The sequence below is a fragment of the Scyliorhinus torazame genome, chromosome 24 (genome assembly GCF_047496885.1).
Source record: "Scyliorhinus torazame isolate Kashiwa2021f chromosome 24, sScyTor2.1, whole genome shotgun sequence".
Classification (NCBI taxonomy): domain Eukaryota; kingdom Metazoa; phylum Chordata; class Chondrichthyes; order Carcharhiniformes; family Scyliorhinidae; genus Scyliorhinus; species Scyliorhinus torazame.
In genome coordinates, this window is record NC_092730.1 from 5,432,292 (window position 1) to 5,446,808 (window position 14,517).

Sequence of the window (14,517 nt, forward strand, 5' to 3'; positions counted from 1 at the left end):
GCGCGTTTATTAAGGGTAATTATAGAGATCTCGGGTTTATTGAGTGGGGTTTTTTTCAGGGGGGGTTATAGAGAGCTCGGGTTTATCAAGGGGGTTTATTTCGGGGGATTGTAGAGTGCTTAGGTTTATAGAGGGGGGTTTATTAAGGGGGATTATAGAGTGCTCGAGTTTATAGAGGGGGGCTTATTAAGGGGGGATTATAGAGAGCTCAGGTTTAAAGAGGGGGATTTATTAAGGGGGATTATAAAGAGCTCAGGTTTATAGAGGGGGGTTTATTAAGGGGGATTACAGAGAGCTCAGGTTTATAGAGGGGGGTTTATTAAGGGGGATTATAGAGAGCTCGGGTTTATAGAGGGGAGTTTATTAAGGGGGATTATAGAGAGCTCAGGTTTATAGAGGGGGGTTTAATAAGGGGAATATAGAGAGCTCGGGTTTATAGAGGGGTTTTTATTAAGGTGGATTATAGAGAGCTCAGGTTTATAGAGGGGGGTTTATTAAGGGGGATTACAGAGAGCTCAGGTTTATAGAGGGGGGTTTATTAAGGGGGATTATAGAGAGCTCGGGTTTATAGAGGGGAGTTTATTAAGGGGGATTATAGAGAGCTCAGGTTTATAGAGGGGGGTTTAATAAGGGGAATATAGAGAGCTCGGGTTTATAGAGGGGTTTTTATTAAGGTGGATTATAGAGAGCTCAGGTTTATAGAGGGGGGTTTATTAAGGGGGGATTATAGAGTGCTCGGGTTTATAGAGGGGGGTTTATTAAGGGGGATTATAGAGAGCTCGGGTTTATAGAGGGGGGTTTATTAAGGGGGATTATAGAGAGCTCGGGTTTATAGAGGGGGGTTTATTAAGGGGGATTATAGAGAGCTCGGGTTTATAGAGGGGGGTTTATTAAGGGGGATTATAGAGAGCTTGGGTTTATAGAGGGGGGTTTATTAAGGGGGTTATAGAGAGCTCGGGTTTATAGAGGGGGGTTTATTAAGGGGGATTATAGAGAGCTTGGGTTTATAGAGGGGGGTTTATTAAGGGGGGATTATAGAGAGCTCGGGTTTATAGAGGGGGGGTTTATTAAGGGGGATTATAGAGAGCTCGGGTTTATAGAGGGGGGGTTTATTAAGGGGGATTATAGAGAGCTCGGGTTTATAGAGGGGAGTTTATTAAGGGGGATTATAGAGTGCTCGGGTTTATAGAGGGGGGTTTATTAAGGGGGATTATAGAGAGCTCGGGTTTATAGAGGGGGGTTTATTAAGGGGGATTATAGAGAGCTCGGGTTTATAGAGGGGGGTTTATTAAGGGGGATTATAGAGAGCTCGGGTTTATAGAGGGGGGTTTATTAAGGGGGGTTATAGAGCAAAGACTTTATGGGGAAACAGTTGAGGAACAGTGGAGAACCTTCCAAGCGATTTTTCACAGTGCCCAGCAAAGGTTTCTACCAACAAAAAGGAAGGACGGTAAAAAGAGGGACAATCGACCGTGGATATCTAAGGAAATAAGGGAGAGTATCAAATTGAAGGAAAAAACATACAAAGTAGCAAAGATCAGTGGGAGACTAGAGGACTGGGAAATCTTTAGGGGGCAACAGAAAGCTACTAAAAAAGCTATAAAGAAGAGTAAGATAGATTATGAGAGTAAACTTGCTCAGAATATAAAAACAGATAGTAAAAGTTTCTACAAATACATCAAACAAAAAAGAGTGGCTAAGGTAAATATTGGTCCTTTAGAGGATGAGAAGGGAGATTTAATAATGGGAGATCAGGAAATGGCTGAGGAACTGAACAGGTTTTTTGGGTCGGTCTTCACAGTGGAAGACACAAATAACATGCCAGTGACTGATGGAAATGAGGCTGTGACAGGTGAGGACCTTGAGAGGATTGATATCACCAAGGAGGTAGTGATGGGCAAGCTAATGGGGCTAAAGGTAGACAAGTCTCCTGGCCCTGATGGAATGCATCCCAGAGTGCTAAAAGAGATGGCTAGGGAAATTGCAAATGCACTAGTGATAATTTACCAAAATTCACTAGACTCTGGGGTGGTCCCGGCGGATTGGAAATTAGCAAACGTGACACCACTGTTTAAAAAAGGAGGTAGGCAGAAAGTGGGTAATTATAGGCCAGTGAGCTTAACTTCGGTCGTAGGGAAGATGCTGGAATCTATCATCAAGGAAGAAATAGCAGGGCATCTGGATGGAAATTGTCCCATTGGACAGACGCAGCATGGGTTCATAAAGGGCAGGTCGTGCCTAACTAATTTAGTGGAATTTTTTGAGGACATTAACAGTGCGGTAGATAACGGGGAGCCAATGGATGTGGTATATCTGGATTTCCAGAAAGCCTTTGACAAGGTGCCACACAAAAGGTTGTTGCATAAGATAAAGATGCATGGCATTAAGGGGAAAGTAGGAGCATGGATAGAGGATTGGTTAATTAATAGAAAGCAAAGAGTGGGGATTAATGGGTGTTTCTCTGGTTGGCAATCAGTAGCTAGTGGTGTCCCTCAGGGATCAGTGTTGGGCCCACAACTGTTCACAATTTACATAGATGATTTGGAGTTGGGGACCAAGGGCAATGTGTCCAAGTTTGCAGACGACACTAAGATAAGTGGTAAAGCAAAAAGTGCAGAGGATACTGGAAGTCTGCAGAGGGATTTGGATAGGCTAAGTGAATGGGCTAGGGTCTGGCAGATGGAATACAATGTTGACAAATGTGAGGTTATCCATTTTGGTAAGAATAACGGCAAAAGGGATTATTATTTAAATGATAAAATATTAAAACATGTTGCTGTGCAGAGAGACCTGGGTGTGCTAGTGCATGAGTCGCAGAAAGTTGGTTTTCAGGTGCAACAGGTGATTAAGAAGGCAAATGGAATTTTGTCCTTCATTGCTAGAGGGATGGAGTTTAAGACTAGGGAGGTTATGCTGCAATTGTATAAGGTTTTAGTGAGGCCACACCTGGAGTATTGTGTTCAGTTTTGGTCTCCTTACTTGAGAAAGGACGTACTGGCACTGGAGGGTGTGCAGAGGAGATTCACTAGGTTAATCCCAGATCTGAAGGGGTTGGATTACGAGGAGAGGTTGAGTAGACTGGGACTGTACTCGTTGGAATTTAGAAGGATGAGGGGGGATCTTATAGAAACATATAAGATTATGAAGGGAATAGATAGGATAGATGCGGGCAGGTTGTTTCCACTGGCGGGTGAAAGCAGAACTAGGGGGCATAGCCTCAAAATAAGGGGAAGTAGATTTAGGAGTGAGTTTAGGAGGAACCTCTTCACCCACAGGGTTGTGAATCTCTGGAATTCCTTGCCCAGTGAAGCAGTAGAGGCTCCTTCATTAAATGTTTTTAAGATAAAGAGAGATAGTTTTTTGAAGAATAAAGGGATTAAGGGTTATGGTGTTCGGGCCGGAAAGTGGAGCTGAGTCCACAAAAGATCAGCCATGATCTCATTGAATGGCGGAGCAGGTTCGAGGGGCCAGGTGGCCTACTCCTGCTCCGAGTTCTTATGTTCTTATGTTCTCATATAGAGAGCTCGGGTTTATAGAGGGGGGTTTATTAAGGGGGTTATAGAGAGCTCGGGTTTATAGAGGGGGGTTTATTAAGGGGGATTATAGAGAGCTCAGGTTTATAGAGGGGGGTTTATTAAGGGCGATTATAGAGCGCTCGGGTTTATAGAGGGGGGTTTATTAAGGGGGGGTTATAGAGAGCTTGGCTTTATAAAGGGAGGTTTATTAAGGGGGGATTATAGAGAGCTCGGGTTTATCGAGGGGGGTTTATTAAGGGGGGATTATAGAGATCTCAGGTTTATAGAGGGGGTTTATTTCGGGGGATTATAGAGAGCTTGGGTTTATAGAGGGGGGTTTATTACGGGGGGATTATAGAGATCTCGGGTTTATAGAGGGGGGTTTATTAAGGGGGATTATAGAGAGCTCAGGTTTATAGAGGGGGATTTATTAAGGGGGGTTATAGAGAGCTCGGGTTTATAGAGGAGGGTATATTAAGGGGGATTATAGAGAGCTCAGGTTTATAGAGGGGGGCTTATTAAGGGGGGATTATAGAGAGCTCGTGTTTATCGAGGGGGGTTTATTAAGGGGGGATTATAGAGATCTCAGGTTTATAGAGGGGGTTTATTTCGGGGGATTATAGAGAGCTTGGGTTTATAGAGGGGGGTTTATTACGGGGGGATTATAGAGAGCTCGGGTTTATAGAGGGGGGTTTATTTAGGGGGATTATAGAGAGCTCGGGTTTATAGAGGGGGGTTTATTAAGGGGGTTATAGAGAGCTCGGGTTTATAGAGGAGGGTATATTAAGGGGGATTATAGAGAGCTCAGGTTTATAGAGGGGGGCTTATTAAGGGGGGATTATAGAGAGCTCAGGTTTATAGAGGGGGGTTTATTAAGGGGGATTATAGAGCGCTCAGGTTTATAGAGGGGGTTTATTAAGGGGGATTATAGAGTGCTTAGGTTTTTGAGGGGGTTTATTACGGGGGGTTATAGAGTGCTTAGGTTTTTAGAGGGGGGTTTATTAAGGGGGATTATAGAGAGCTCAGGTTTATAGAGGGGGGTTTATTAATGGGGATTATAGAGAGCTCAGGTTTCTAGAGGGGGTTTATTGAGGGGGATTATAGAGAGCTTAGGTTTATAGAGGGGGGTTTATTAAGGGGGATTATAGAGAGCTCGGGTTTTCGAGGGGGGTTTATTAAGGGGGATTATAGAGAGCTCGGGTTTATAGAGGGGGGTTTATTAAGGGGGATTGTAGAGTGCTTAGGTTTATAGAGGGGGGTTTATTAAGGGTGGTTATAGAGAGCTCAGGTTTATTGAGTGGGGTTTATTAAGGGGGATTATAGAGCCCTCGAGTTTATAGAGGGGGGTTTATTAAGGGGGATTATAGATAGCTCGGGTTTATAGAGAGGGTTTTATTAAGGGGGATTATAGAGAGCTCGGGTTTATAGAGGAGGTTTATTAAGGGGGATTATAGAGAGCTCAGGTTTATAGAGGGGGGTTTATTAAGGGGCATTATAGAGAGCTCAGGTTTCTAGAGGGGGTTTATTAAGGGGGATTATAGAGAGCTCGGGTTTTCGAGGGGGGTTTATTAAGGGGGGATTATAGGGAGCTCGGGTTTATAGAGGAGGTTTATTAAGGGGGATTATAGAGAGCTCAGGTTTATAGAGGGGGGTTTATTAAGGGGCATTATAGAGAGCTCAGGTTTCTAGAGGGGGTTTATTAAGGGGGATTACAGAGTGCTTAGGTTTATAGAGGGGGGTTTATTAAGGGGGATTATAGAGAGCTCGGGTTTATAGAGGGCGTTTATTAAGGGGGATTATAGAGAGCTCGGGTTTATAGAGGGCGTTTATTTCAGGGGATTATAGAGAGCTCAGGTTTATAGAGGGCGTTTATTAAGGGGGATTATAGAGAGCTCGGGTTTATAGAGGGCGTTTATTTCAGGGGATTATAGAGAGCTCAGGTTTATAGAGGGCGTTTATTTCAGGGGATTATAGAGAGCTCAGGTTTATAGAGGGCGTTTATTTCAGGGGATTATAGAGAGCTCAGGTTTATAGAGGGCGTTTATTTCAGGGGATTATAGAGAGCTCGGGTTTATAGAGGGCGTTTATTTCAGGGGATTATAGAGAGCTCAGGTTTATAGAGGGCGTTTATTTCAGGGGATTATAGAGAGCTCAGGTTTCTAGAGGGGGTTTATTAAGGGGGATTATAGAGTGCTTAGGTTTATCGAGGGGGGTTTATTAAGGGGGATTATAGAGAGCTCAGGTTTATAGAGGGGGTTTATTAAGGGGGATTATAGAGAGCTCAGGTTTCTAGAGGGGGTTTATTAAGGGGGATTATAGAGTGCTTAGGTTTATCGAGGGGGGTTTATTAAGGGGGATTATAGAGAGCTCAGGTTTATAGAGGGCGTTTATTAAGGGGGATTATAGAGTGCTTAGGTTTATCGAGGGGGGTTTATTAAGGGGGATTATAGAGAGCTCAGGTTTATAGAGGGCGTTTATTAAGGGGGGTTATAGAGAGCTCGGGTTTATAGAGGGGGGTTTATTAAGGGGGGTTATAGAGCGCTCGGGTTTATAGAGGGCGTTTATTTCAGGGGATTATAGAGAGCTCGGGTTTATAGAGGGCGTTTATTTCAGGGGATTATAGAGAGCTCAGGTTTATAGAGGGCGTTTATTTCAGGGGATTATAGAGAGCTCGGGTTTATAGAGGGCGTTTATTTCAGGGGATTATAGAGAGCTCGGGTTTATAGAGGGCGTTTATTTCAGGGGATTATAGAGAGCTCAGGTTTATAGAGGGCGTTTATTTCAGGGGATTATAGAGAGCTCAGGTTTATAGAGGGCGTTTATTTCAGGGGATTATAGAGATCTCGGGTTTATCGAGGGGGGTTTATTAAGAGGTTTACAGACGGCCCGGGTTTATAGAGCGGGAGCTGATTGAAATGGAACACAGGGAGACAGGTGTTGTGTTAAGGACCAGCGCCTCATCACTGAGGCCACAGCACAAGTTTGTGTTTTAAACCCTCCCCTAACTAATGTGGACGAGCTCAGCCCAGTCCGCACAGGGAACTGACCTTTTGCCCCATTCTCCTGGAGTGGAAGCTGGGGAACGAGCTGAAATGCGATTCTGACCTTGGGTCACAGGCCATGGAACCTTCTGAAGAAGATCCTGCTGTTGTCTATCGGGGCACTCAGCAGGCAGTTGGATAAAGAGCCAACCCTCATTATAAACTCTGCGAATGCAGTAGATTCTGTACGTGTATTAATATGGCCTAGATATATATTACTCTCTCTCTCTCCCTCTGTTTAACTGGATTCAGTCTTCACTGTCTGTCTCCTGGAATGAGGGTGTTATTGTTAGACGTGTGCTCATATCAAGGACCCTCCTGCCTAACCTCGACAATAAACTCCGAAAAAAAAGTCCCAGCAAATACATCTTCAGAAATTACTCTGCAAAAACTACCCGAGCCCTCCACTTGAATTAACTCGACTCAAGCCTCCAGAGATTTCCACCAAGATAGCTGCTGTGAGATCTCAGTGAAGCGTTTCCCTGGCTGCCTGTTTGAGAGGGACACAGATTCTTGGAAAGGCACCCTGCAATATGATTGCTAACCATATGCCCTCCAATTATATTTGTTCGGTGAATTTAAGATACCTTCTTGCTAAAATTTTTGCTGCCTTATGAAGAAAATCTTTAACCCAGATCATATCAAATTGACATAATTGTTCTTAATTTTCAGCGTCTTCTCTTACACTGTCTCTCTTCTTTTGTTTAATCCCTCTCTTTTCCTCCTCCTGCTCTCATTCTTTCCTCCTTTCTTTCCCTCTTGTCTTTTGGGACCCGTCGTCCCATATCCCTGCCATTGTTTTCCTCTTCCCTCTTTCCTTTTCCTCCGCTATCCCCTTTATCCCCTTCCCTGTGCTAAAGAAATTCGACATGTCTGCATCGAACTCTCACAAACTTCTACAGATGTGCGATAGAGAGCATCCTATCCGGCTGCATCACACCTTGGTACGGCAACTGCTCGGTCCAATGTCGCAAGAAACTGCAGAGTGCGGTGAGCTCAGCCCAACGCATCACACAAGCTCGCCACCCTCCCAGTGATTCTGTCTACACCTCCCGCTGCCTCAGGAAGGCAGACAGCAGTATCAGAGACCCCTCCCACCCAGGCATTGCCTTCCAGACCCTTCCATCAGGCAGAGGATACAGAAGTCTGAAGACCCGCACATCCAGACATAGGAATAGCTTCTTCCCCCACAGCTACAAGACTCCTCAACGACTCCCCCTCGGACTGATCTGTTCCCCGTAAGAACAATGTTCACGACGCCCTATGCTGCTCTTGTTTGACCTTGTTCCGCACTGTAACCAATCACTATTTGTCGATGTACCATTTGTCAATGGTCTCTGTCGATTATTCTTTTTGTCTACTATGTACGTACTGTGTACGTTCCCCTGGCCGCAGAAAAATACTTTTCACTGTACTTCTGTACATGTGACAATAAATCAATCAATCAATCGATCCAATCAATCATGGGGTGTTGCCCCCAATATCTGTTGTTAATCCTAATCGACTCGTCCAGAAGGTCCCACCGTCAGGAAGGACCAGAAAACCCTACCCCGAGACTAGAATCACCTCCTTGATGACACACCCGGTCAAACGCTGCCTTGATGTCGAGGGCAGTCACTCCCGCCTCACCTCTGGCATTCAGCTCTGTGTCCATGTTTGACCCAAGGCTGTCATTTTTTAAATTTTTTTTTAGTTTGTATAATTTATTTTGAAGTAATTTACAATGAAAAAGACCATGAGCACACTAAGGATATTTTCATACATTAGCTGATAGACAGTCGTGTGAATTCTAACAATTACCCAACATGGTCAACTAAGGGCTACCGTCAAATAGTTTAGCGAATTGGATCCTCCAGAATCTCTGCAGATGTCTTTTTTTCTTTTTCAGGAAAGTTACCTGGGTGATGCCGAATATATTCCGTCATCTCTTGGTCTAATTGGGCAGTCTTGTCATTTTCTACTTTGGTGAGATAATAGCCAAGAAACCAGCCAACAGTAACATACAGCAGCTGCCTGTGGACACCGCCGCTTCACGCCGTTCTGCATCACCGCCGTGGTCCAGCCCATCAACCGGAACCACACGCTGTTCCTATTGACGATCCCCGGTCCGGCAGTAGCCCCATTTCCACAGCGGTCCGAACCAAGGCTGTAATGGGGTCAGGAGCTGAGTGACCCTGGGCGGAACCCAAACTGAGCCTCCGTGAGCAGGTTATTGCTGAGTAAGTGCCGCTCTGTTGATGACTCCTTCCATCACTTTGCTGATGATGGAGAGGAGACTGACAGGGCAGGAATTGGCCGGGTTGGATAGATCCTGTTCCGTGTGTGCAGAACACACCTGGGCAACTTTCCACATTGCCGGGTAGCTGCCGGTGTTGTAGCTGTGCTGGAACAGTTTGGCTAGGGGTGCGGCAAGTTCTGGAGCACAAGTCTTCAGAACTATTGCCGGGATATTGTCAGGGCCCCATAGCCTTTGCAGTGTCCAGCGCCTACAGCCGTTTCTTGATCTCACGCGGAGTGAATCGTATCGGCTGCAGACTGACCTCTGTGACGCTGGGACCTCCGGAGGAGACCGAGACGGACCATCCACTCGGCACTTCTGGCTGAAGATTGTTGCGAATGCCTCAGCCTTGTCTTGTGCACTGCTGTGCTGGGCTCCTCCATCATTGAGGGTGGGGATATTTGTAGAGCTGATGGCTGAGGCGGATGGTAAAGAGTGCCTGCATGGCACAGGCCCTCCCGCGGTGGGCCCCGATCGCGGGCCAGGCCACCGTGAGGACACTCTCCGGGGCCAGATGTTCCCCCCCCCCCCCCCACCAGGACCCCGCTCGCGCCGCCTGGTCCCGCCGGTAAGGGAGGTGGTTTGATTCTCGCCGGCGGGACCAGCATTACAGCAGCGGGACTTCGGCCCATCGCCGAATCTCCGGTGCCGGAGAATTCGGCGGCTGGCGGGGGCGGGATTCACGCCGCCCCCCCCCCCGGCGATTCTCCCACCCGGCGGGGGGGTCGGAGGATCCCGGCCGCGGTTCTTCGTTTACAAAAATAAATTTAGAGTACCCAATTCGTTTTTCCCAATTAAGGGACAATTTGGAGCGGCCAATCGCGGCCAATCCCCCTGAGATCGAACCTGGGACCTCGGCGCCGTGAGGCACCAGTGCTAACCACTGCGCCACCGTGCTGCCCTGGAATGCTGATCACTTTCTTGCCGTGTTAATGTAAGCCGACTTGTGACACTAATAAAGATTATTATTATCTCGAGGGGGGAGATGGGGCAACTGTTGTTGATATGAATCGTGTAAAAGGAAAAATGTGAGAATTGCGTTAAGGGTCTAGCAAGATGGTTAATGCCACAGGACTTGTCTTTAATGTGTATTTTCTTCCAAACTTATTCAAACTGTTACAAAACGTGAACATGCTCCCCATCACACAATTGTACAGTTTGTACAAATTTACCCCATTTTCACCCCCGCCCCCCGTAATGAACATGGCCACGAACAGCCCCCACCTACCCTCAAAGCCCTCCGCTAATCCCCTCAATTCATATTTAATCTTTTACAGGCGTAGAAAGTCATATAAGTCTCCCAGCCAGGCCGCCACCCCCGGCGGCATTGCCGACGGCCACTCGAACAAGCTCCTTCGCTGGGCAACCAGGGAGGCGAAGGCCAGGACATCGGCCTCCCTCCTCTCCATCAGCCCTGGCTTCTCTGAAACCCCGACCTCCTCCCCCCACAGTCTTTGTTAGTGTCGCGAACACTCCCGCCCAGAATCTGTCCAACTTCTCGCACCTCCAGACGTATGTGCGATTCGCTGGCCCCCGCCCACACCTCTCACACCCGTCTGCCACTCCCTGGACGAACCCACTCATTCTTGCCTGCGTGACACTGTGCACCACCTTGAACTGTATCAGGTTCATCCTCGCGTACGAGGAGGTCGCCTTTACCCTTCGTAGCGCCTCGCTCCACACTCCCCAGTTTATCTCCCCTCCCAGCTCCCCCTCCCACTTCTCCTTATTCTCCACCAGCTGCTCCCCCCCCCTCCCGTTCTCCCGATCCTGCCCTCCCCTTCCCCATCCGGAAGCAGCAGTCACTCCAGCTGGACATACTTTGGCAGTGTTATAACCTGCCTACTGACAATTGGCTGGGGACTAATGACTATCCCACAATCCTATGGGAGTATGAACTTCCCCAATGAGGGGGGCGGAGAAACTCCTACTATAAATAAGCTGGCCAGTTTGGAACCAGCAGGAAGGAGAAGGTAGCAAGGGAAGTTACTGCTACTGTTATGTATATATTGTTACAGTAAATAAACGTTATTATTTTGTATCCTTAAAACTCGTGCTGGATTCTTCGTGGCCCTTACAAAACTGGCGACGAGGGTTAAAGTGAATAGCTGTCTACACTGCTGAAGCCACCTCCCTGGATTTTTGTTGGATACAGGTTGGAAGTTGTTTTCTATTATACCATGCCTCTGTACGGACGTTTGGATATTTTTGATGCTGCGCTGGAAAGCTGGAACCAGTACACACAACGGATGCGTTACTATTTCCGGGCAAACAATATCACCGAAAACGAGCGCCAGGTGGTCATATTGCTCACCGCCTGCGGCCTGCATACGTTTGGGGTGATTAGGAGCCTTACGTACCCAGCTGCGCCGGACACCAAAACGTTTGACGAACTCGTGAATATAGTGGGGCAACACTTTAACCCAACCCCGTCCACGATAGTCCAGCGTTACCGGTTTAATACCGCTGAGAGGACCCCTGGAGAATCCCTTGCCGATTTTTTATCCAGGCTACGCGGGATTGCGGAATACTGTGACTACGGTGAGACCTTGTCAGAAATGTTACGCGACCGTTTGGTTTGCGGTATTAACAATGCGGCAACCCAGAGAAAGTTGTTAGCGGAGCCAACATTGACTTTTCAACAGGCAATACAAATAGTCTTGTCCCGAGAGAGCGCAGAGCGAGGAGTACAGGAGCTACAGGGAATGGAAGTGCATGCCTTGGGGCGCAACCCTTTCTGCCCAAAAACGCCCCCCCGCACTCCTGCGGTACCTTGGGCGAGGCAACGACCGGACCGACGCCAGTGGCCGTCGGACATTCCTCCCCGAAGGGAGCCTTCTCCAAAGCCAATGGATGAGGAGCCATGTCCGTGTCAGACTTGTAGGCGCCGACCCCGTCGCGGACGGCGGTCCTGGGGGCGCCAGAGGCGCCGTCGTTCCGACCGAAACTGGGACCAGCCCAGGGGCCGTAACTGGGACCAGCCCAGGGGCCGTACCTCCCATGTGGATGAACCTGCGGCGACTACTCCTGAGGACGTGGAGACAGAGAACGACTGCCTGCAGCTGCATTGTGTGGCAGCTTTGTGTGGCCCCCATTAAGGTGACAGTACGGGTCAATGGCCACCCGCTGGAGATGGAGTTGGATACTGGCGCAGCGGTCTCCGTGATCGCCCAGAGGACATTCGACCGCATCAAGCAGGGTATACAGACCCTTACATTAACTGACTCACAGGCCAGGTTGGCCACCTACACGGGGGAACCATTGGACATTGCAGGAACTACAATGACCCCTGTTGTCTATGGACGCCAGGAGGGGCGTTTCCCACTTATCGTGGTGCGTGGCCATGGGCCCAGCCTGTTGGGTCGGGACTGGTTGCGCCATTTGCGGTTGCAATGGCAGCACATCCTCCAAACAGTTTCTGGAGGGTTGACTGAGGTGCTAGGACGATACCCAGAGGTATTCCAGCCTGGTTTGGGGAAAATAAAAGGGGCCGTAGCCCGTATCCAAGTTGAACCAGGAGCCACGCCGCGCTATTTCCGGGCGCGCCCAGTGCCTTACGCTTTGCTCGAGAAGGTAGAAGGGGAGCTCACTCGTTTGGAGAGTTTGGGTATTATCAGGCCCGTCCGTTTTGCTGACTGGGCAGCACCAATTGTACCTGTAATGAAGCCAGATGCCACAGTTCGCTTGTGTGGCGACTATAAACTTACAGTGAATACAGTTTCCCGACTCGACCGATACCCAATGCCTCGCATAGAGGATCTCTACGCGAAACTTGCAGGCGGACTCTCATTCACAAAATTAGATATGAGTCACGCCTACCTGCAGTTGGAGCTGGACCCTGCCTCCCGACCATATGTAACAATTAACACACACCGGGGCCTGTATGAATATACACGGTTGCCCTTTGGAGTATCCTCTGCCTGTGCAATTTTTCAACGTGTTATGGAGGGCATTTTGAGAGGTTTACCACGTGTGGCTGTCTACCTAGATGACGTGTTGATTACAGGGACGTCGGAGCAGGAACATTTGGAAAATCTGGAGGCTGTCCTTAAACGCCTTTCGGAGGCTGGAGTCCGTTTACGTCACACAAAGTGCGTATTTCAGGTAAAAGAAGTAGTCTACCTAGGTTATCGGGTGGACCGCGAGGGTCTGCACCCCGTCGCAGAGAAGGTGCGTGCAATTCAACATGCCCCCGCCCTGACTGACACTTCACATCTTTGTTCTTTTCTCGGTCTCGTAAACTATTACGGGAAGTTCCTCCCCAATCTGGCAACTACGCTGGCCCCCTTTGCACCTGCTGCTAAAGAAAAATCACACCTGGGTTTGGGGTCAGCCGCAAGAAACCGCTTTCCGGCGGGTAAAGCAACAATTGTCGTCGTCTGGGTTACTAACCCACTATGATCCGGGAAAGCCTTTGCTCGTCACATGTGATGCATCCCCGTATGGTATTGGGGCTGTCCTGTCCCACAAGATGGAGAACGGGGCCGAGCGACCGATAGCTTTCGCCTCCCGCACATTGACTGCAGCGGAGAAAAAGTACACGCAGATCGAGAAGTAGGGCCTGGCAGTGGTTTTCGCGGTGAAACGCTTCCACCAGTACGTGTACGGCCACCACTTCACTATCGTGACTGATCATAAGCCTCTGCTGGGACTTTTCAGAGAGGATAAGCCAAAACCGCCCATTGCTTCTGCACGGATCCAGCGCTGGGCTTTGTTGCTTGCTGCATACGAGTATTCTCTGGAGCACAAACCAGGTACGCAGATAGCAAATGCCGACGCACTGAGCCGATTGCCTTTATCGACCGGCCCCATGTCGACCCCCACGACCGGTGAGGTGGTTGCAACCCTAAATTTTATGGACACCTTGCCTGTCACAGCATCACAGATCCGTGAGTGGACCCAGACGGAGCCAGTCCTGTCAAAGGTTCGGCACATAGTCCTGTATGGTGGGCAGCATAGACAGCTCCCAGGCGAGTTGCGGGCATTTTCCTCCAAGCTGTCAGAGTTCAGCGTGGAAGACGGCATCCTCTTGTGGGGGACGCGTGTGATTGTCCCGGAAAAAGGCCAGGAGCTGATATTATCAGACTTGCACAATGGGCATCCGGGCGTGACCAAGATGAAAATGTTGGCCCGGAGTTATGTCTGGTGGCCAGGCCTCGACACCGACATTGAGAAGGTGGCCCAAAACTGCTCCATTTGCCAGGAGCATCAGAAGCTTCCGCCGGCCGCGCCCCTACATCACTGGGAATGGCCAGGGCGGCCTTGGGCACGCTTGCATGCAGATTTCGCAGGCCCTTTTCAGGGATCCATGTTCCTTCTGCTAATTGACGCCCAGTCCAAATGGCTGGAGGTGCATAAGATGCAGGGGACAACGTCCTGCGCAACAATTGAAAAGATGCGTTTGTCTTTTAGCACGCATGGCCTCCCCGAGGTGCTGGTCACGGATAATGGCACTCCATTCACGAGTGAGGAGTTTGCTAGGTTTACAAAGATGAACGACATCCGCCATATCCGCACTGTCCCTTACCACCCGGCTTCAAATGGGTTGGCAGAGCGTGCAGTGCAAACATTCAAAAGAGGCCTAAAGAAGCAGTCTTCCGGATCAATGGACACGAGACTGGCTCGCTTTTTGTTTACGTATAGGACCACCCCCCATGCAGTGACTGGGGTAGCTCCCGCAGAA

General features: G+C 48.7%; 2 protein-coding genes across 2 annotated transcripts in view; both read right to left on the reverse strand.

Moving 5' to 3' along the window:
• LOC140400183 (REST corepressor 2-like) overlaps positions 1-14,517 on the reverse strand; it is a 1,146,610-nt gene that overhangs the window by 894,119 nt on the left and 237,974 nt on the right. The gene's annotated exons all lie outside the window — the stretch shown is intronic.
• LOC140400169 (NADH dehydrogenase [ubiquinone] 1 subunit C2-like) lies at positions 8,377-10,011 on the reverse strand. Its single transcript, XM_072489636.1, has 2 exons — positions 10,007-10,011; positions 8,377-8,584 (listed from the first exon to the last, which is right to left on the reverse strand). Exons 1-2 carry the CDS (start codon positions 10,009-10,011, stop codon positions 8,392-8,394), a joined length of 198 nt encoding a protein of 65 aa, XP_072345737.1. The 3' UTR covers positions 8,377-8,391.